Source organism: Coturnix japonica, chromosome 2, assembly GCF_001577835.2.
Source record: "Coturnix japonica isolate 7356 chromosome 2, Coturnix japonica 2.1, whole genome shotgun sequence".
NCBI classification, from domain to species: Eukaryota; Metazoa; Chordata; class Aves; order Galliformes; family Phasianidae; genus Coturnix; species Coturnix japonica.
Genome location: NC_029517.1, coordinates 123,274,077 through 123,297,709, shown reverse-complemented (window position 1 = coordinate 123,297,709; position 23,633 = coordinate 123,274,077). Strand labels below are relative to the sequence as shown.

Sequence of the window (23,633 nt, the reverse complement as noted above, 5' to 3'; positions counted from 1 at the left end):
TCATGCACCATCTTGTTCCAGAAAATGCCTATAGCCAAATTGGCAGGCCCACAGATTTGTTATTTTGGAGAGTTTCAACATTAACACTTACTGAATCTGTTGTCTAACCATGCTTAGAAGATTTTATGCGCATTTGACTGTATATGGTTAACAGTATTTTGCTTCTTTCATGAAGCACACAGCCATAAATAAATGTTATTATTGAAAGCATACCTTTGAAATATAAAGCCACAAAACTAACTAGCAGTAGATGATAAAACACACTAATATGTTCACCTGCATTTAGTAGTAATAATTCTCAAGTGTCAGAAAGAGAAGCATGTTTCTCTTTTCTATGCATCTTTCCATAAGCACTGAGTAACAGTTGTAATTCTGCAGCAAGAATGCTCCAGCTTATTGAGATGTTCAAAGATTTCTTCTACAAAGCCTTGTACAACTTTCCACCTAAACCTTAGCCTTTCAATTTCCTTGAGTGACAGAAGAGATGTGAAGAATAACTCTGATGTTTTCTTGCAGATCACTGCTGTTTGATAGCAGTGAATCACCTTCCCAAATACCACCAACAAACTCCCTTTTTCTGTGCACCTAGATACAAGAAATATGTTTAAACCAGTCTGCATTTAAACTGAGTTCAATGTATTTATTTCAATAGCTCTTCCAACTAGGCATCAGCAATACAGAACAAAGCATACTGCTGAAATCTTTCCTGAAACTGAAGTTCAACGTGGGAAGATACTATGTCCCCTTTGTCACAATCATTTACCCCAATGCTCCACAATCCCTCCTATATGAGTAGATAAAAATAAAGAAACTATACATAAAGTAACACCATACTCAGATTAATAACATATTAACAGCAAGGTTTGCAAAGGACCTCCCATTTGGTTGAGACAAAACAGGAGCTTCTGAGCATCATTTGCCTTTTTTAAGACTGAGGGAAGCAGAAGTGCCTCACCAAAGTCATAAAAGTATCTCAGCCAAGCTCTAACAGATACATCATCATTGCTTCCAACTGATGTTTATTGCTACTTCTTAACAGAACTAAGAAACACTAAACATTATGAAACTTAAGGCAGAAACATCTGCCATAGTTTGACACCACCTGTCTGCCCCCTAGGCATTGAGCTAAACTTGAAAGCTGAGTCTGGGAGATGCTGGAGGCTGGGACAGGAGTGATGAGATACGAGTGATATTTTAAAGGCTACAGCCAATTTAGTCTTTTCAAAGGAGCTACCATCCTGTGCTCAAAATTTACAGCTTTACTCCCTTCATCATTCTTACGAAAGATTAGTGCAAAAGACAAGAGATTTTTAGTACTACATAAACAAGACAAACCTAAATACCCCCCAAGGCTAACATTTACTCATGAAATAGCTGTTTGCACCACTCAGTAAACCTCCTACTGCTAACTTCCTGCATACAAGGTAACCTAATGTGCTCAGACATTCTCCACAGAAGCACTGGCTTGATCAAGGATTCCAGGAGAGCAAGGTATGAGAATACCATGGCTCCATTCACAGGAAAATAATGAGCCAAGCAGAAACACACAAAATCCAGCAGCAGGATAAGGAAAAAGGACTCCCTCATTATGCGCTGACAGATAAGTACAGTCAGTACCGATAACCAGACAGGCAAGACCGCAGAGAATACCTTGGAGAAGGAAAACAAGAACTACTCTGCCATGTCAATAAATTCTGTTTCAGCAACTGAAGAACAATTTTCTAACCAAGAGGTGTAGCTTAACAAGGCTTACCAAGCATACAGGGCACCAGGCAAAAGGTGCTGACATCAAAGCCAGAATTAGAGTCCTGTATTAAAGAGCACAAAGACCTTTAGATTAAGCAGTGACGGTGAAAATGACCCTGAACTCACCTCTCGTCACTACAAGCTCCTGCTTAATGTTTATCAACAGCATTAGTATCAGATAAAAGAGACTAACTGTAGAACAAGACTTTCCTCTCAAGGTGTAAGGAGTACCCCTTAAAAGGAACTTGTACAGCAAACAGCTCAGAAGCAAAAGACTTAGTATCTCCTAGCTTCATTCAGGAGAAGGCCATCTCAGGGAACACAGTCCATGAAAACAGGTACCAAATGTTAGTTTTAATCTCACGTGCTGTAGCCAAGAGCACAAAGCAATGCAGCTTAATGACAGATTAATGTGTCGATGCATCAATCTTTTATGATTATAGCTTTCTTACAAGAGAGTCTCAGTCTTCCACCTTGGTGTTTATTATTAATGCAGCAGATGGTGCTGATGTAGTCTTTTACCACCTCATCATAGCTTTTTATGGCTCACTCTTCCAACACTGACACACAAATATTAAATGCACTACTATTCGGCTTCAGTTTCAAAAAGGAGGTAGAGACTTCTTTGAAAGACAACCAACACTCATGAAGTACAGAGGTATTCAACTGGAATGTACATAGTCAGAAGCAAGCCTTCAAATGGAAGTAAAAAGAATTCATGCTGTCACACGATTAAGAGCTGTTAAGGAGTGCCTCTCCATAGTAGCAATGAAAGTATTTAAGTAATGAAACATGTCAACACAGACCCTGAATCTAACTTAAGGTAACAGTCTGCTAGCAGAATCAAACCATGTCAGTGCACCCTGATGATTGGATGGATGCTCCACAGCTAATAACCTGAAGAGCTGAAAAGTAATCTGAAAAGTAGTTTGAAAAGAATGACTTTTCACTCACCTGAGCTTCTATTAATCAGTCATTCAAGTATGAGTGCAATCTCCCACTTCAGCTAAGATCTGATTACACAAAGAAGTCAATGCCTTGGGGAAAACTACCAAAAAACTCTAAAAAGCCCACATAGGGCGGGGGGAGGGTGTTCAATTGGAAACAGTTCAGACTTACCAAGATGTCCTTCCTGTGCTGACATATGAGGATACACATCTTATAAACTAAGGGTTATTAACCTAAGATTTTGTAACTGAAGGATTACAAACCTGAACACACTGGTATTAGGAGCTGGCTGATTTCATGATAAAGCTGAAACTTACATTTAGGCTGTCTTTATCCACACTGGTTGAGTAGAAAGAGAGCTATAAATTGCACCTTTTTCATTTTACTTTTTTTTTTTTTCCATGAGCTACAGGTTCTGTAGATATCTGTCAATGTTGTGTCTATTTTTCATAAACAGGTGTGTTCAAAGAGAGTTCCTAAAGAGGGACAAGGAAGGAGACTGTAAATAACCGAAAGGCAATCTGCCCAACCTTCAGCTTCTGACTGTTGTGGAACTTTGTATGAGAGGTAATACACAACAATACACGTGCACATAATCATAACACCAATAGAAGAAAAGCAACATAGCTAGCACATTTATCTGATTCTGGAGAACAGTCTCCTGTACAACTGTTGGAAACACATTATTAAAATATGTAAATGTAGTAGCATGTTTGGTTTTCTCAAAATCTCAGAAGGATGGCAAAGAGAAAGCATTCAAAAGCTCTGCTCATCTCAGCACTGATTCATCCTATCAGGTTTTCCTGTTGTGGGAGGCAGGAAGGAGTCTGCCGAAGGACTGCGGCCAGATCCATAAAAACACTGCCATTGAAAAAAGGAAATCCAAGTTGCAAGTAGCCAGAGGATTCAAAGGTTTAGCTATGTCCCCCTCCAGAGAAATTCATAGGATGAACTCTTGGAATAAGCAGTGACCATCCAAAACACAATGAGCTAAACTTTCCAAACAATGAGGTAGTTTATTCAAGAGATTCCTTGCAACAGAGTCTTCCTGGAAGTCATCCAGTAGCCAGCAAGAAGTTCCTAATATACAAAGCTCTGTATGGTGGTTCGCAGGTTTACAGACTGGCATAGAAACTTGACAAATACCTCTCATCGAATTACACCTGGCTTGGATTGGATATCCTAAATTTATATGTCAAATACATATTCAGTTAAGTCTTCTTCATGTCCAGTTTTTAAGCAGATATTTGCATCACCTGAAGTTGAGGAAGAAGTCACAGGCAGGGCTGCCAACCTCCACATTTAATAGATGGACCAACCTGTCCAGGGCCCCATCCAACCTGGCCTTGAACACCTCCATGGATGGGGTATCCACAACCTCCCTGAGCAGCCTGTTCCACCACCTCACCACCCTCACAGTAAAGAACTTCCTCCTGATATCCAACCTAAATCTTCCCACCTTCAACCTAAAACCGCTGCCCCTTGTCCTGATATTATCTACCTCTTCAAAGTGTTGGCTTGTGTTTATAGGATCCCTTTAGAAATTAGAGACATTTTAGCACTAAATCAGGAAACCACTGACACACCTGGATTCAAGTGAGAATCTTACTGGCAAAGTCTGATGATCAGGTGCTGCTTTCATTAGTGGCAGTAGAGACAAATGTAACACAGATTCTCTAATAGGTAGAAAAAAAGCCTGAGAAAGGAGCCAAGTATAAAAGTGAGAGAGACTGAAACAAAAGTGAGTCTATAAAATAGTCCCTAGGGCTGAGCTATCTTAGAGTAGTCAGAGGAGTATGTTGAGGGAAGCATAACTATAAATGCTTGCCAAGGTTTTGTGGCAGTCCAGAATGCTTCAAATATGCTAAAGCATGGTCCAAGCACTCCCCAGTCTTCTCAAGAGACACAGATGGGGATCTGAGGCTACCCCACATAGAAACAGGGATGATAAATTCATTTTTAAGTTGATATTAACTTTAATATAATAGCATATGCTAAAACAAGCAGGTATTATACTTACTCCATAGCAATGCTTAGATACTACAGTAAGCATCCAAACCAGAAAAATACCACTTCCTAGCATAGCTCTAGGTCTGCTATGTGCTCTAACATAAAGGAGGTCAATATCTACATGGCATATCGAGGAAAAAAAACCTCCAAATAATGCTATTTTTTCTGTATTGTTCTGATTATAGCTGGTCAGACATGGTCTAATACTGGATGAATATCTTTTGAGACCTGTAAAGAAAGATCAAACACGAACTAATAAATAAGAGGGAGGTAGATAATGCAGTTGCTAAAATACAAGCAAACCCACATTATATTAGGTTATGCTTGCCTTTGTACACAAAGGAGCATGAAGGAACAATGAGACTTGGGAGAACCTGAATAAAACTCTTACAGGATTATTCCCAAGTCCATCAGAAGACAGCTATTTTCTCAGGCTGCCCAGAGAAACTCTGGAAGCCCCATCCCTGTAGATGTTCAAGACCAGGTTGAATGGAGCCCTGGGCAGCCTGGTCTAGTATCTGATCTGGAGGTTGGTGGCCCTGCCTGTGGCAAAGGGGTTGGAACCTGATGATCCTTTGGGACCCTTCCAACCCAAGTCATTCTGTCATTCCACGCACTATTTGAAGATTGTCTAAGCCTTAGTATTATATGCTTAGTGGAGGAACCAAATGATGGGAAAGGGAGATATCGAAGTAATTTGTAGAAGAACTAGCATGGGAAAATAAAAAGATAAAAATCCTATGCCCAATAATCAGACACTGTCCCATCTCTTCATTAAATTCCTTTTGTAGCTACTATTCTGCATGAGAAACACACTACTCTCTGTACATGTATGTAGCTTTGAATGTCAGCATCTAAAGTCACCGCCACAAGCTCACATGCCTGTGATACCAACCAGAACAAGTTCTATCTACACTGTCAGTAACTGCAGTGAGGATGACAGTTCATGAGCTCTCACATATCCACAATGCTAGCAACAGGAGAAGCAAGGGTACATGTGTCTATATATAAAGTCTAATGAAAATCAAGCAAAACTACCTGAAAACAGGGAAAGCAGCTTGGGAGCCAGGTATCAAAGCAGTTATTAGCTTGGGCCAGATATCTGTGTGCCTCTACATCAAATACTAGGATGTCCAGGTCTGGAGATATTCTGCTGTGAAGGTCAACTGAGAGACCTGTCTGCCTGTGTGTTTGCCTGCATGACACAATTAGAGACAAGGGGATCCAAGCATCAGTTACTGAAGGGCTCATATTTTATTTCCTGCTTGTTGGCTTTCATCCTGATCAGCTGGAGAGGTAAACAGGAAGAGGCCACTGATGTTTTCGTTGGTATGTACCCTGAGTTACTCTGTTGATCTTTGTGGCCAAATGTGCACATGCTAGGAACTTAACTATGAATACATACTCAGCCTTCCTGCTGGTTGAATATGGGGCCATGCAGCTATGGCAAATCTGTCTGACTGTACTGGATGATTAGATTCAGCAGTCACTAACTAGGACAAAAGAATTCATACTGACAGTGAGAGGAAAGTACTTTCCAATAACCTTTACTTTTAGCCTAAGATTGCAGAAACAGACTAACATACAACAAACTGACGAGACAGAATGCTTAGGAAGAATAGAATGGCACTGAGAAATATGCCCACACAAAACAGTCATGATCTCTTTCTTCTGCTTACTCATAATGCAAAAGCTGAAGTGCCCTCCAGAAAGCACAATGAAACACTGTTAATACAACCAATTATAGGCTGCACAAAGACATAATTAATGAGTTCTGCAGCCTACAATTCAGCAAGTAGTTTTTAAAAATGCCACAGGAAAACAAAAAACATCATAACTAAACCCAACATCTGCAGTTATGCTAGCCAGGATGAAGTGAGTAAAATTAAGAAACGCAGCCAACAGAGCAGTATCTCAGAAGGTATTCATTCCTGGAGCTAAGTAAAATACCTCACAGCACTGATTTCACATTATCTAGCAGTATTTATGGACACAGCTAATAAACAGACAAATTAGTAAGTTAGATCATTAGTCTCTTCTGCTGAACAGAATCTTAATCTCTGGATTTTTCTCCTACACTATGCAACATTCAATAGCTACTGGGTGAATACTAAAGATTACCTGCAGAGGTATTGGAAGAAGAAAACAAACCAGGATGTTTTTCAAGTTTACTGCACCTCTCATTTCTATCAGCATCCAAAGACCAGCGTGATGTTACTGCAAGAGCTATTATAATCCAAGCATCAGATTCATATGCTGATATATTTTACAGAACTTTAAGTATTTTTTATTACTTAATAACGTGCACAGCACTGGAAGAAGAAAAACATACACACACACAAAAAAAAAAACCATTCAGGGAAGAGAGGAAGGCAAGTTTATTTTTAATGCCTGTGGTTTTGTACCCTATTACCCAATTAGTTTTGTTGCTTTTTTGTTTGTTTTTGTTTTCTTTTTAATTATTATTTTAACTGGTAATAAATGAAGTCCTTTTTCCTCAAGTTACGTCTGACCTGCCTGCGATGGCATTTGGCAAAAAATCCGTGAGCATTCTGTCCAAATTTCAGCTGGGACAAAGTCGATTTTCTCCTCTGTAGGGTCTGGCTGGGCATCAGGCAGCAGGTGGTGAGCAACTGCTTGTATATCACTTACTTTTTTATACATATAATTATCATTACTAGAGATTCTCCTCCTCCTCCCCCCTCACCTCCTTTTCTGTCTTAGTAAACAGTTCTTATACCAACTCACAAGATCTACTTTGTTGTTCATTCTGCCTCCCCGCTGTCTCGATTCTCTCCCTGTCCCAATGTGAGACAAGGAGAAGGGAACAAATAACCGTGCGGTGCTTATCTACCTGCCTGGTTAAACCACAACACAATATTTTTGCTCTTCCTATTTTCTCTCACCATCCTCATGAAAAAAGTAACTAAGTGGGAGTTTGGCTGATAACCTAAGCCAACCTGCAACAACTCTCATTAAAAAAAAAAAAAAAAAAAAAAGTCCCAAAATAAAGCTTGCAAGCAAAAAAGTGAATTGTCCCACTGTGTTTTGTTATTGTCATTGAGATCATTGTCTGAAAACTTTACAGGCATGAACTGAAACACTTGAAAGGACACAGTCACGTACTTGCCACAGGATGCAGTCAAAACACTGTGATTCTTCCCTCCCTAAAGGGATGTGACTACAGAATCACTCCTAGAAGTTCTTTGAAAAACTATAAAACATCTGAGAAGGCAAAGAACGTATTAATCCCTTTCACTGTGCAGAAAGGAGCTTTGTACATGACGGAATTGGAGAGGTGCCAAGGTACAAGTACTCAGATATCAGCGCATGCTGAATGAAGGTGAGTCCATGAACTTGATCTCAACTGAGAGGAAGAAAAAAGGCTTCTGACGTTACTGAGTGTGCAGCAGTGATAAATCTGTCACTAAGCTGAAAACTGACAGGTTCTGAGAAATACAGGAAGAAGATTCAACACTTGAAATTATCTGTAGAGAAGAACTAGAAGAGCTTTCTAGAAATCAAAGATACTGTTAACATCCGATGTATAAATTAAAAGGTGAATTAATTTGGCACGGTGACATTACTGACATGCACTGGACGTTTATGTGAGATAAGAGCACAGTACTTAGAGCAGGAAAGAAAGGAATAAATCTTTTCAAACTATCTGAACAGGCAGGACACATCACATGGAGAATTTCAACCTGGGTTACTAGAGCTGCTGGAAAACTTGCTAATGAGCCACACAAACCACTTGGCAGAGTTGTTCCCTGAAGAAAGTTATTAGTTAAGTATTTACCAAAAACAACTTTCAATAATTATGGTGCCCTTCAGAAAAATCAGCTCCATAAACATGGATCAACTGGTAAGAGCTGTCTTAATGCACATACTGATGTTATGGACTGCATTCACACACTTTCTGTACATTTTAACAAGTTTGTTGCTACACATGAGTGGTTTTGCCCCAAAGCAACAAGTCATGATTACATGACCTATAAAATGCCAAACTTGTTCTAACATTCACATCAGAGAATGTTGAGAGACGGTTTTTCACGTGTAGAAGAATGAATGATGACCTTTGCCTCTGTAAGTCCTGCAAAGATCATCCAGTCTCCTCTTCTCTAACCATCCCCCAGGATGCTTCAAAACATGGCTCTAGTACTTGCAGAAATGGTTAAATAAGCTTTTGCTACCCTTCCAGCCAGGACAAGAACAGAAGCAGTGACCACTTCCCGACAATATCAGTTTGGACAATGGTTGTTTTCAGTTTGTTTTGTGGGCAAAGATTGCTCCATTTTCAGGTAATATATCATAAGACTACCCAACTGTTGGAGGGTTTTTTTGTACTGTTAACTCTTATGGCATCACCAACTTATCTAAAGATACAACACAGACATAAAATGTATCAGAGATGCTATTAAGTGCATCAAATACGGACATAACACCAACCTGTTATGAAACTAATTAAGCATCTAATTCTTTAGGTCTAAATAAGTGACTAATTCTCTAGGTCACACTCCGATCATTTCCTGTCAAACATCTGCAGAGGATCAAGTTATTCTTCACAGTTTTACCATAATATTTTGCTCTAATTTCTTTCAGAGACACGTTGAGATTTATTTTGTTTTCCATTCAATGATCCAATTTCAGTTTGAGGTAGAAAAAAAATGATACCATTATTATTTATGCTTCATTTCTGAATTCATTGCTAAGTATTTTTTTTGCTGACATTGTTATTTCTGCACAACTTTTTTGCCTGGACTCTCACTCCATTCTCCCTGAAGTCATTGACTTGGACTCTCCATCACTTTGATGAATCATTATGCTATGCATAAGATATGTGCAATAGCTAGACAGTAAGAAAAAAATACATCACATTACAATATAGCTGCATTTGCGTTTAAACAAAAGCAAGATTCATACAAATCAGCATAATTGTGTTTTGGTGTTGCTGGTAGGTTTTGGCTTTTTTACCCCTTTTTGGCCAATTTCATAGATTGACACATTTTGCTTTCCCAGTTTTCAATAACTTTAGAATATGGCAAGAACTTCCCACAACTGCTAGATGAAAGTGTACTTTGCTCTGACACAAGCTACACTGATACAACCAAAGAACTTAAAGCTTCAAATAGATGTTGCTTCCCATTCTAGATGAGTTTCTTATGATAAGCAATATCACATTTTAATAGAAGATTAACTCTTCACAACTAGACAAAAGTTTTTTCCCCATCACAGTATTTCAAATTCTTTCAAATATAAGACCCTCCTTAGGACAGAGATAACAAGTTATGATATCATAATGATTGAAGAATATCCATTTCATTTTATGTAGGTGTTAACACTAACTAGCTAAGTCTGTCTTGCAGGCAAGATGACATGATGTCACACACATATATAAATGCATTAAAAGAAATTATATGAAATAAGATCTATTTAAAAATGCCCCCACCCACACAAATACATGCATACAATTTTATTTCATTTTTGTAACTAGTGTACCCAGTGGGGAAGTAAAGGTAGTATGATTTAATTATTTATTTTTTAAATGAAGGTTCAAATCCTGCTTTATGCTATTCATAGCAGTAGTTGGTGCTCACTGATAAAGTGACAAAACAGAACTAGAAGTGATTCCTATGTTGTAGAAACTCCCCAAAATTCATGGAAATACTGTTATTTCCCTTCTGTTCAACTCAACCACCCTGGGAACAAGATGTAAGGCAATGACTTAAAGAAAATCTATGCAGTGGCCAAGTTAAACAAAGAAGGTGGTTATTATCAGAATATCACCCAAGTCACATCTGACCTTCTGGAGCTGGTTTACTCGCATTTGTTTTTTCTGGATCCTTCACCTTGGATTTACTTGTTTCTTTTCTTCTTTCTATATCTTTAACTAGAAAAATAAGGGGAAAAAATAAACAAGAAACAGAGCAGTCAGAAGCATGTTGTTTTCCTTTTTCAAATAAAGACACTTCACACAATACCTTGCAATATGTTTAGGTAACAAGTGACTGTTCTTTCATTCTCTTTGTGCTTATTACTTCACAATTCTGCCCCCCCCACTCCCTTCTGTCCACACTGAAGTTCTCAAAAGTGATTCTCCTCATTGAGGAGAGTCCAAATACAGTGACATCACCATCTAAACCTATAATAAGAGTCAGCACTGGAAATAAAACTCCAGAAGTTGGCAAAGCTAGTTGGGCAAAGTCCAGTACTGCAGAGTTCTACTGCAGGTCATCCAGCACAAGATCACATAAGCCAGCTATTACATTATCTTCTTTGCAAAAATCAGCTTAAATCCCATGCCCAATTCTATGTTCAGGGCACCAAGTATTCCCACAACAGCAGAGCTGTTCCAATGCTTACACTTTAATAGTTTCCTGTCTTGCAAGCGGGTAGGATACCTCCTTTACTAGGTCTTAGATATATAAAAGCCTAGCAGGATCTAGCTTGATTAGCTATCCTTAATATTTTTATATATTATTTTTATGTCAGGAAGAAATATATATGTATATATTATCTATATCTATATATCTCGCAGAAGAAGAAATATATAATTTCTTTAGAATGTTAATTGGTGTCAAAACCCCTACAGTCTACAATGGCCAGGAACAGCCTGGGATAAAATAAAAGTGAAAAGGATATTCCATGGAAGGGAAAATTTTCTCCAGTTAAAAACCTTAGCTTATGTAGACCTGGATTATGACCAACATTCATTCAAGCAGGCAGCAAATCTTATCCTGGATCAGAGTCACTGTGTGCTATGTCCTTCCCAAAACATTGTGAGACAGTGAAAGCTTATCAGTTATCTCTTGAAACACACAATATAAAATGGACAACACAGGTATTCTGTTTTACAGAAGTGAAACGAAAGCCAAATGGATTACACTGATTTAAACCAACTGTATATGGAGCATCTGAAACATTCTCTCAAGTCTGAATCCAGAATATAATCTCAAGACCGTCTTAAGGTCTTAGGAAGACAACAGGCCATTGTCAAATCTCTCAATATGCAAATCCTCCAAAGAACGAACAACATCCTTGCTCCATGTAAAGAAATAAGGATACTGGTCTAAAAAGTAACTTTTTCTTTTTTTACTCCATTCTAATTAAAATAAAAGTAGTAAAAATAGCCAGAGTAATGCTAAACAAAAAGGACACCACTGCTTAGCAAGTAAGAATGTTCCTTCCAATAATGAGTACAAGCCAACACTGTGGAGGAATGGCTCTAAAGAGAAATGGAACAGTCTGGAAATTCTCCCAGGAGATAAGTCAGTCACAACCTGACAGATTTTTGGTTTGGGGAAAGCTCTTTCATCAAAATAATAACAACAACCTAAATGCATAAGAAAGACATCAGTTTTTTTCACATGTTCACACAGGCAATGAACTTACCAACTACACTTTTATAGATGCATCTTAAAAAGAAGAAATCTCCCGGTGATCTTGTATAATAATTTACAAGCAACAACAGAAAAAGAAAGCATGTCTAACTTTATAACAGGAATATTCTTAACAATAAAATTTTACTGTAGGATCAAGAGCAGCTCTTTGTACATCAAACAATTCCAGTGCATCACATACATATTCCAAGTGCACTAATGTCCAGGATATTCTCAAAGTTTTGTATTTGTTTGACCTTTTCTCATCTTTAGAGTCAATGCATTTGTCAGAGAAAGGAAAAAAAATGGAATAGAGGATAAGAGGAAATTTTTGTATACACATCATTCCTGGTTTTATTTATGTAAGGCATCGTTCATATGGTCAAATGAAACTCACATCTTGTTAAGGTTTACATGTTTGCATTGGCAGCAGAGTATACCAAACAGAACTTAACCCCACATTGTTAAATCAAGCTGCCAGCTCTGCTTTTCCTTAGGAACAGAGCTAGTTTAAAATGGAACCACGCCTAATTTTATAGAAGCGGGTATAGCTTTCTGATGGTTTAATGCTGAAGTAATCTGTGGTTTTGTGGGTTTCCTAACTGGGATGGTACTTAAAAGAATAAATACATGGTAGCAGTGATAAAAAGCTAGAAAGACTCTGACATACAGCACATCAATCAGTCAGCATATTTTGTCTTGTGTTCATCCTAAGAGTAAAGTGATTTAGCACACAGAGCAAGCAGCATCTTCCACAAACAGTTATTAAAATACTTAGCATCAAGGGAATTAATTCAGCATGATTTCACACACCTCCAAACTGACACATTTTTCTCTTCATTAACCAAACTGACAGTGCCACTTAAGATGCAAAGGAAGATAAATCGGTGTTTTATTTGAATTTCTTATAACACTACATTTTTACTTCAACAGAAATACTAACAACATGAATAGGTCAGATAAGAGCCTTAAGCACAGTTTGTAAACATATTTGACAGTTTAAGACCAGTAAGAATTTAGCCTTTCACAGTATCACTGAACAAATAACTATTTGTCAGTTGGCACAGCTACACAAATCTTTAATAAAAACAACTGGAATCAGGGAGGGAAACTTTTTGATATATCAGATTACTACCCACGCTCACAGAAGATTCTCTTCCAAAAGACACTGGCTAAATTCACAAAGGAACAGCAAAGACAGGGATTCCAAACCAAAAGAAACAAAAATAGCCCAAAGAAAGGAACTCCTGTGCAACTGTATTCATTCAGGCCTCTAACTGTATCAGAAAAAGTCTATGGTTCCAACCAGCCTTCTACCAACAGAAGAAACTGTATTTCCATGATTACTTTCAATATCAGTTTGTTACAGCTTCATAAAATATGCTGAATGATAGATGCACTCAGCATGTAAGGTATAAAAGATACGTACTTCTGAACTGCCCTTGGGCTGGCTTACTCTCCTTGTCATCACTGAATGCAATGATCTGAAGGGCATAGTTTTGATCTGGAATGAGACCCTGAATAATTGCTTTGGTTGCAGTGTTTTGAAGAATAAGTTGATTGGTTTTTCCACCTGTAACAGAAAAGATCAAAAAAAAGCAAAGATGTAATTGCTTCCTTGTTAGAAAGGTAAATGTAGAGAGATAAAACCACCTCAAACTCAACCAAGACCCAAGTGTACATTATTGTTCACTTTTGGAACTATCCAGACAAGTAGGCCAGAGGACATCACTGAAAAGCAAGAAGTCAAGGAATAGCCAAAAAATCTATCACAATCAGTAAAAGAAAAAAGTGTTTGGGCAATGAGATTTTATTAAATAAAGTGCAAAATCAAATAATCAACTCACAAAGCAGAGAAGTACTTTATGCAACAAAAACTACAGACTTAAGTTTAATAATGTGAAATCACATAACTATGTAGGATAAACAGAATGATAATTTGGTTGATGCTGGAAAGGACTTCCAGACCTCATTTTGTACAATTCAAGCAGGGCAACCTACAGACATTTGCCCAAGACCATGTATAGACACCTTTCTAACACCTCCACAGAAGGAAGCTCCATGACTTCCCTGGGCCACCTGTGACAGCATTTGGTCATGTTCCTGATGCAATACTTTCTGCATTGCAGTTCATGCATATCGTTTCTTGCCCTGGTACTGGGAACTATTAAAAGCAAGCCAGCTCCCTTAAGTTTCCACTCTCCCTTAAGTGGTCTCTGCAAATTTGAAATTGCATTTGTTTCGTAAGATTTTCATATATTTCTTTCATGAAACTTCACAAGGTTTCTGTCAGCCCAGTTCTCAGCTGTCCAGATCCCTTTGAACAGCAACCTTCTAGCCTGTCAATCACTGCCTCCAAATTGACACCAGACTTGCTGAGAAGATGGTCTTACCCATCATCCAAGAGAAGTATTATGTGATACCATTAAGGAACATGCTGTCTGATGACAAGAGGCTCATAAAGCATAATAAAATGAAAAGTAACTAATACAGAAATGCACATAACAACACAGCTGTTTCACAGACTTCCATTTTGCCCCTTTCTCAGGAGACTTTATATAAAAAGAGGTACATACTTCTGCATTTTAGCTAAACGGAAATACATAGAGAAGTAGTACCTCCATAAGATAGCTTTATATAGCCACTTCATCTTCTGTTTTTAAAAATGTTTTTGAATGAAAACCTGAAAATATAATTTTATGCTCATGTTTGTTCTAAAATCCTGTTGGTTTTTCTGAGAAGTTCACCATGGGAGAAGGCCCAGAGAAATCCATCTCAAAGCTCTGAATGAAATAGCATTCCTCTGTTCTCCCTCAAGCACTTCCTATAGTCTTCTTTACACCCCACTGGAAGAAAGGCCAAGACAAGTACTCAGTGACAATCCCAAGGACTACACATGAAGTAGAGGTACCTTCAGTTCCCATATTTTGTGCCTATGATTACACGGTCCTTCAATAAATTTCACTCTTCTGTTGAATGGTCAATACTCTTACCCACATTTTGCTCTCAGTTCCTTATTCCTAGAAGGTGACATTAGCCTCAGGAAAGCTGCCTATCCTTAAGTCTAGATGCCACAGTAATTTCACCTTGCAAGAGAATAAATAGATTTTCATTTTACCTGAACTTGGAGTGACAAGCAGCTTATATCCACTGAACTGCCCTTTGGGGGCTTTCCAAGAGATCTGTACACTGTCAGGATTGACTACATTATACCTTAGCCTTGTTGGTGGAGACACTGCAAGTGGGGAAAGAAAACATTTAAATTCAAATAAAGGAAATGGTCAATTTTAAACATTATAACAAACATGTAGGAAGACGATACAACATTTTAACAGTAAAGGATGCAGGTTATTCCAAATGTCACATATCAGTTTATTAGTTTGTAAAACAACGTCCCCAGGTGCACTACTTCCCTCAGACATACCTTTTATTTAACTGTTTACAAAAACAAGCTAACAACTTAGAAGAAGACAGGAAAACAAACAGTGTTAGATGTTAAGACTCTAGTTTAGCAGGCAAAGCTGGTAATACAAATGCTCTTTGTTAATACAACGGAATTCAAATTGCTCTCCCTGCTTATGCTGACAGTGTGTGTTACATAGACAGCTTCCTTTACTTCACATTATTGTGGGTGTTGCCCCACATTTGAAGTCACACAGGGCCAAATTTTCAAAGCTTTGTGAAGGCACTGTATCCAAGAGGAAAGACAGGCATGCACAAGGCAGAAGAAGAATCAGCTGCCCAATTTACAAACCTAGCCACAGGAACAAACATTTGCCCAGTTCTAAACACTGCTTTGGCCTCATCACTATAAGACATGCACCGGATAGTAGGGATTTAGGCAGGGGGCAGTCTAGAAATGGTAAACAAATCTGACCTTCCCCTATCTTGTGCCATCACATCTGTTTCAATCAGAAAGAGCAGGTGAAATGAATAAAAGCATGAAAGACATGAGACTTCAGTGAAGTAACACACAGAGGAACAAACAGAAAATCCACCCTAGTCTGTTATGCAATATCAGCAGTATAGTGCACATGTACATTAACTGGCCCCTCACAGTAAGCCTCCTTCTGCTTTGGCAAGCTCAACTGTTGTTAGACAACACCTTGCAGAACATCTGTCTCCCACTCCAGGGAGAATAACCTAGAACAGAATAGGGAGAATATTTTCTTCTCGGAAAGGGTAGTCAGACATTGGAATGCACTGCCCAGGGAGGTGGTGGAGTCACTGACCATGGGAGTGTTCAAGAAACATTTGGATGTTGTGTTGAGGAATATAATTTCGCTGGGAAGTATTGGTAGTAGTTGGACTAGATGATCATCTAGGTCTTTTCCAACCTTGATAATTCTGTGATCCTGTGAGCCAGATCCCCCTTTCACTGCAGACAACTAAAGCACAGTTGCTAGCTGTGCAACCTGTGATATTCAAGGCTGTCAGTAAGGGGGAATATCTTTATACATTAGAATAGGTTTGGGCTCATACAGAACTAACTGATCTACAGTGAAAGGCAGCCAGGGAAGCTGCTGGAGGCTGAGCAATAAGAAGGAATAGAAAGGCTTACTTAAGTCCTCCACAGACATTACCCTTCCTTTTCTTACTACCTCCACAGCCCACAGACCTTTTTCCTTTATTTTTCAGTCTCTTTATAAACACCTCTTGCCACTACCATCCTAAAGGTTTCTGTTGGCACATCTAAAAAAGAAGGAAAATTATCTGAAAGAATTGGGAGAAGTGCCAATTTCTTTGCCCTAGAGCCCAATATAGCTCTCAACTGACTGGGCTCATGGCCATGTTTTTTTGGTCCACTACACATAATATGCCAATAGTTCTTACAAAATTTCTGAGATTTAAAGACTAAGGCATATGGAGCATCTGAGTCTACAAGGCAGAACGTGCTATCCAGAATTCTCTGGCCTCTCCATTTGACCTGCTGCAGTCAATGCAGGTCTGGCAACAGCAGCAGCCAAAGACCTGTCCATAATTGATTACTTTTTCCTACTCGTTTCTTTTTCCAAGAGCTTGCAGAAGAAAGGAGAAGGAAAGAGGCAAGCTGTAGTGTTTTTGACATCTCAGGTTGGGGCGGGTTTAAATGTCATCTGACAAAATATTTTGTGTCCTAGAAGTCTAGAGCTTTAGCACAAGATATATATTCCTTGTATCCAGCCCACCAGTCCATAAGGGACAGCTTTGTTCTGTTCCTCTCTGCGCTGAGGGATGACACACAAGAATGCAGAAAAAGTGAGGATGTAAGCATCAAGAGCAGCTTAGTAACACCTCAGCACTCCCAAAGATTTGAAAGGACAAGCTCAGGAGAGAAGCAAAGGGACAGTAACAACAGGTAGCACATCAGTTTCATATATGCAAAAACGTTCTGATTTGCAGCATTGGGCATATATCCAAACAGTGCCTTTCCTAATGCTCTGGGCACAATCTTGTCAGACTAGCCTTCAAACTGCCTGCCACCTCCCAGAGGTTTAGAAGAGAGGCTGCAAGTAGGAGCACGTGCAGGAATCACCGTGAATGAAAAATCAGTTCTTTGAAAATTTGGCCCCAGTACTGCCAAAGTATTTTGATGGGCAGGCTTCTGCAAGAACATTCAGCATGCTGTAATTGTAATAAAATGACAGAGACTATGGCAAAAAGCTCTGAAAGCCAAGCAGACTGTAGTTACGGGTTATAGCTTTTAATTCATTCTCAAGATTCATTTCATCTTTTGAACCATACATAAGTCATACTGAATTGGTGCTGAATGAACAAGAGCGACAAACCATACCTAGAAATTTGGAAAATATGCAATTCCTTTCATATTTATTTTGTCTGAGGCAAAGAAATCAAATGAACTTCTAACAGCTGCATACTGTCTACGTTCATTTCACTAGGATTAAGTGGTAAATTTGTATGGGGCTCAAGAGGCAGAGTTGAGAGCAACCATAACCAAAAAACATGTACTGACAAGGAAAACCAAACCTCATGTCTTTGGATTTCAGGTTTTTATTTATTTTTCCTCTGCCATCTTCCTCCTTCCCCTGCTGTTCCATCCTGCTTTCAACTTAAATTGATGAAAGCACTCTCTAACAAAGAAGCATAGTCCTGGCCTAATTGCTATTAGCCATCACCAAACCCCATAAATTTTGGGAGCCCCTAAAAACCGATCACAGATCTGACAAAGAAAGAAGGACACAATCACCAGAGGCTTTTCTGTTCACTACAGAGTTATAATGTGAAAGACTAGAAAAGTTGTGCCACAATAGTCTTTACATAACTAGTCAATTTTCAGTGAGTATTTTTTGTATCAAAGGTGGCACTGCAGAGGAATAGATATTCCTCATACAGCAATGAACCATAAGGAAAAAAAAGAATTTTTCACCAAACTGAAACAAATTCAACTGCGTCATAGCTGTGCAAAGACTAATGTTCTGGCATAGAGAAGTACATAAAGCTAAGGAAGTTAAAAATCTAACACTTGAACAGACAACAAAATATTGATGGGAATTACTACACATTCACCAACCTGAAGAGGATATCTTTATTTCTTTGGACCTTTATTGTCTGTGGAACAAAATCTCACTTCTTGCAGAGAGGGAAAAAAAATTAATCCAAGCTGAGTCAGTTAACTGATAAAAATCAGTAGCTAGAGCTTGTTAAGTGGCTTTAAAGGAATGCAAAAGTGAATGGCCGTCAGCAACATTAGAGCAGTCACCCAAGAGAAAACTAAAGACAAGTTCAAGGCTTTGGTTTATGGAACCAGATAGATTAGTGCTCTAAATACATTATCCTTGTGGACAAGTTGGGAAAGTGTTCTGAACTAGTCAGCATTTTAATGGAAATGAAAAATACTATGAACATCTGCAGCCATCTCAGGGACATCCAATACTTTATACTGGATGTTAACTAGACCTTGCAGCTTCCAATGTACTTTCATCTTAAGAATTGAACTGAACAAGTTAATATGCATTGCATTTACATTAGTAACATGTGGAAATTATTGCTATGCAGACAAGTTTCCATCTTTATTTAAAGAAGGAAAATACCTATATAAAAAAAGTTACTTTATGAATAAATGGAAAATTCTGAAGCTCTCTTGCCTAGAACTTTCTTCCCCCCTGTGTACTATATAAAAAACTAAGTACATGTGGCTGTTGTTTATGTGACATTATGCTGAAGAAAGAAATGGCAGTGATGAAAGAATACCCGTTGTTGAGGAAAACCGAATTTGATGGTACATCTGGCATTCAAACAACAAATGAAAAAAACACATAGTTCAATGTAGATAACTCCTCAGCTGAAGGAATAAGTTGTAGCTTCAGGCATGTTTACTTGAGAGTCCCAAACATTTTCACCTTTCCAAGAAGTCACCAAGTTACACACCTTTAACAGAGCATCTTTGCCAAAGGAAGAAAACACAAGCTGAGACTAATACCAGCTCCTCCTATACCTTGGCAGAGAGTACAGTTTCTTAAATCAGACAAGCATACAGTAGGCGGTGCATTAAATTGTAAACAGCCAGAGTTATTGTAAGGAGTGGCAACCTTAAGAAAAGGTATTTGAGAAACATCTTACTAACTTCATTGTAAGAAGAGACATTTTTATTCAGTGAAAATGGATTAGAGATTTCATATCGCCTCGTTCAACACCGCCACAGTCATTCCAGGCCAAAGCAACACTCCACTTAGCTTAGTATGTAACTGCTGACAGCATTCAGTAGTTAATGCTTGCTGAAAGAATATAAGAACAAGGGAAGTATTGTTCTTTACTGAGCAAGTACACCAACTCTACTTCTGCTGGTGCAGTGATCATGGAAAAAAAAGTCTCTGACCAACATCTCATTGTACTGATAGTTTGAGAGTTTTCTCCCTTATCTATCATTGATTAAATCAAAGCTTAGAAAAAAAGTAGTGGGAAGAACATGGCTTCTCGAGTTCAAGGAATTACATGCAACTGTATGGAGATGAACCTCTATTACCAATCCTGTTTTACAAATCTTAACCATATGTATTAGGACTGAAATTCACAGACAGCAGAATACTGACCATATGCTTTGCTTTACTGGCTCATCAACTCAAAAATGTTCTGGGCCTTATTTCTGACCAGAACTGTTGCACTGAACATTAGGAAGGAATATTTCTACATTCAGTTCACATCACTTCTTTAATATTACTGCTAATAAGTGTATTTGTGTTCTGGAAGAAGACTGTAAAACACTCTCAAGATGCCCAAACACCTATGCCAGTATGCTTCTCCAGCACCCATGTGCCATGCAGACTGGACATCGCAGCTAAGTGCTTTAATCAGAAGTCAGAAAGCTTCAGGTTGCCACCAGTTTGAGTGTGTTCATGAATAAGGCATTACACAGTAGTTTTAGAAGAGCCTCAGAATCAAATTCTGCACCCAGTTATGCCTCAGCAGCTTCATGTCAAAGGGATTACATAAACACAATTTTGAGAGAAAGTTATTTCTTGAGAGATTATAGAAACCCATTGGAATAGTTCCTCCCTCCTTCCCCACGCGATATGACAAGTTCCATCTGCAATCAATCAACTACATGTCTGATCTAACAAGTACTTAAGCCTAACAAACTCAGCAGTATTTTTTTAACATTCATAAAGGTGATTTGAAAAAAACAACAAACTGCAGAAACAGCGTGTAACATTTAACAGTCCTGTGTGATACTGTGTGATGTGATACTTCAGTTATTGTCCTAAGGACAAAAAGTTCTATAAGAGTTGAACATCAAGGCTGGTCAAACCTTCAAACTTTCTTGATCGCAGAGAGGGCACACAACAATTTCTGATGAGTAGTTTCAAAATGAGTTATACAGAACACTTTGACTCTTAAAAGGCACCCAAGCTTGCAAACAGAATGGTTTATGATAGTTCAGATACAAGGTTCAAGTACACACAAATGCACAGTTCTTCTCTCCCAAAATCAACAGCAAAATTTCTGCTTTGTTTCAGTAATATCAGATCAACATCCCAGAGGGAAGCAACACTTGCATTTGGAATAAGGAAGTCTATTTCTGCACATCAGAGTGACCTAGTAAAAAGCTCCATCTTTCTATTTATCTCTTACCTTGGCCCTGGGCGTCACTGACAGAGTAAGCTGCAACAGCTAAAAAAGCCAAGAGGAAGCAGCTCTGTACCTCATTCCAACACAGCATCTTTTCCCACTTGATGTATATGGTATCAGTGGGTCTGAAAACACAGAAGAGAAATATTTAATGAACCTATAAATCTAAGGTATACACTTCAATAAAAAGGTGTGGGCAAAAACTGATTCCATTAAACAAAAACCACAATGCAGCTTAGAATCTGTCATGGATATCAGTGAAGCAAAGATCTCATCCAGTTTTTTAATCACTGTGCACTCGAACCTACCCTGTCTTTGCTACCTTTATCTTATTCAGCGCTCTCTCTGTTGTACTATCTGGCACTTGCAGGGATTAAGGCAGATGCTATCCAGAAGGCATGCAGGGTATCAGTTGAGTAAGTACTAACTGTATTTGTAGGTAATGCCATGGTCAAAATTACTTACTCTGACTCAATCCATTTGAAACATCAACTTTCAGTACTTTCCAGTTGAATCACTCAACATACAAAAAGATTCTCTAAATCTCTAAAGATTTACAGACACTTAAAAGCACGATACCATGAACATGTTTAACTACCATTCAAGTAGTTTTAGTCAAGTTGCTTAAAAAATTATGCTGCCCTCTCCTGTTAGTATTTTACTGGAGAATTAAACTAAGCTTAGTAACTGTAATTCTCTTGCTGTCAAAGACTCAACAGGTTTACTTCAGTAAACTTTGGTTTACATATTTATGTTTTACAAGTCCCTCCCTTTCACTTTCCACATCAACTCATTAACATCACACCCACTAAACCATGTCCTTCATTGCCACAACTTCCTTTTTCTTGAATACCTCCAGGGGGACAGCGACTCCACCAGCTCCCTGAGCAGCCAGTTCCAGTACCTAACTGCTCTGAGGATAAGTTTTGCCTAATTTTTCAACTCAGGTTGGAAAAGACCTCAAAAACTATCAAGTCCAACTGCAATCTAACCATACTACTCTAACAACCCACTGCTAGATCATGCCCCTGAGCACCACATCCAAGTGGTTTTTGAACACATCCAGGGATGGTGACTCAACCACCTCCTGGGGGAGCCTATTCCAGTGCTTAACAACCCTTCCTGTAAAGAAGTTTTTCCTGATATCCAACTTAAACCTCCCCAGTGCAACTTGAGGCTACTTTCCCTCATCCTGTCACCAGTGAAAAGAGACCAGTCCCACACTCATAATCTCACAAGTTAGAGGCAAATAGATACAACCAATGACAAAAATGAACTAAAAGATTAGGTATTGCTATTTCATCCTCTAAATGGGATTCAAGAAGCCAAGCAAGATGCCCAGGCTTCCTATACACAAATACAAGGACTGGATCCAGATGAGCCAGCACAGGCAGTAAGAAAAAGGAAGAGAAAACCTGCATCCCTTGTGCAACTTACATTGAATACTGAGGCTTCTCATCACCTTAGAAATAAAACATGAAACACATACACGTTGTCTCTTCAAAGGACTGCATGCAGCTCATCCTTTGGTGCAGCCACCTCTATGCATCGATTTCTACCCACGTAATAACCCAGATACTGAAATATTCACCCACAGTTGTGGTTCAGTTCCTCATTTGCTAGATCTGGTTTGACCCTTCTCTCAAATAACAGCTATAAATACTGGCTGACATGCAATCCTGTGTGGGAGCCTCCTGTTTGAAGGCATCTAATAACTCGCACAACAGCTGGGCAGCGCTGCCTGCCCCGAGCTGAGGCGCGGGATCGTGTCGGAGCCAGCGTGAATCCCCTCATGTCGTGCCCGGGCAGCGCTCTCACAGCCCACGGCAGCCGGGAGAGAAGCGATGTGCCCGGGCGCGCTCCGCAGCAGCCTCGGGAAGGATGGAGGCTGCTCCCGCTGAGGGAAACCTCCGTCCCCTCTTCGCCCCGCACCTCGCAGGTGCCCGCGCAGCGCTCCCGTTCGCAGCCATCCCCTGCCCGCCTCACCCCGGCACCCGAGGCACAAACGCGGAGCTCGCACCGACCTGGGCGGGCAGCAGCGGGTGAGTCAGGGCCGGGGGTGCTGCCGCTCGCTCCCCTCCCTCCGACTGCTCTTCCCCTCGCAGCGCCGCGTCCGATAAGGCGAGAGGGACGGGAGAGGAGGCGGGCAGTTATAGAGCAGAAGGTGGAAAGAAGGGGGGAAAGAGGCGCGCGGAGCCTGACAGCCAGCGCCCGCCCCCGCTCCGGTCCCGGCGGTCCTCAGGTGCGCGGGCGGGGCGGGCCCGCAGGTGCTGGGCTGCTCCCCTCAGCTCCCCTCAGCTCCCCTCAGCTCCCCTCAGCTCCTCTCAGCTCCTCTCAGCTCCCCTCAGCTCCCCTCAGCTCCTCTCAGCTCCTCTCAGCTCCTTCACCTTTCCTAAGTCCTTCATTCACTCCGCTGTAAATGATTTAAAAGGTGCCTGCCTCACGGTGCTGTGAGGAATGTGTTTCTCCAGTGCTGCTCGTTGT

The 23,633-nt window shown here is 39.6% G+C and overlaps 1 protein-coding gene across 7 annotated transcripts in view; it reads right to left on the bottom strand.

Moving 5' to 3' along the window:
* Positions 1-23,445, bottom strand: part of COL14A1 (collagen type XIV alpha 1 chain) — a 105,794-nt gene extending 82,349 nt beyond the window's left edge. For 2 of the 7 annotated variants that reach the window (XM_015856185.1, XM_015856187.1), the window contains exons 1-5: positions 23,174-23,445; positions 21,153-21,274; positions 15,202-15,318; positions 13,513-13,656; positions 10,508-10,594 (exon numbers count right to left, since the gene is read on the bottom strand). In XM_015856185.1, the coding sequence (XP_015711671.1) occupies positions 10,508-10,594; positions 13,513-13,656; positions 15,202-15,318; positions 21,153-21,240 (436 nt within the window). In that variant the 5' untranslated portion in view covers positions 21,241-21,274; positions 23,174-23,445. The remainder of the gene's footprint in view (positions 1-10,507; positions 10,595-13,512; positions 13,657-15,201; positions 15,319-21,152; positions 21,275-23,173) is intronic. The other 5 variants (XM_015856188.2, XM_015856186.2, XM_015856182.2 and 2 more) reach the window with 5 other exon arrangements.
* Positions 23,446-23,633: the final 188 nt, after the last annotated feature.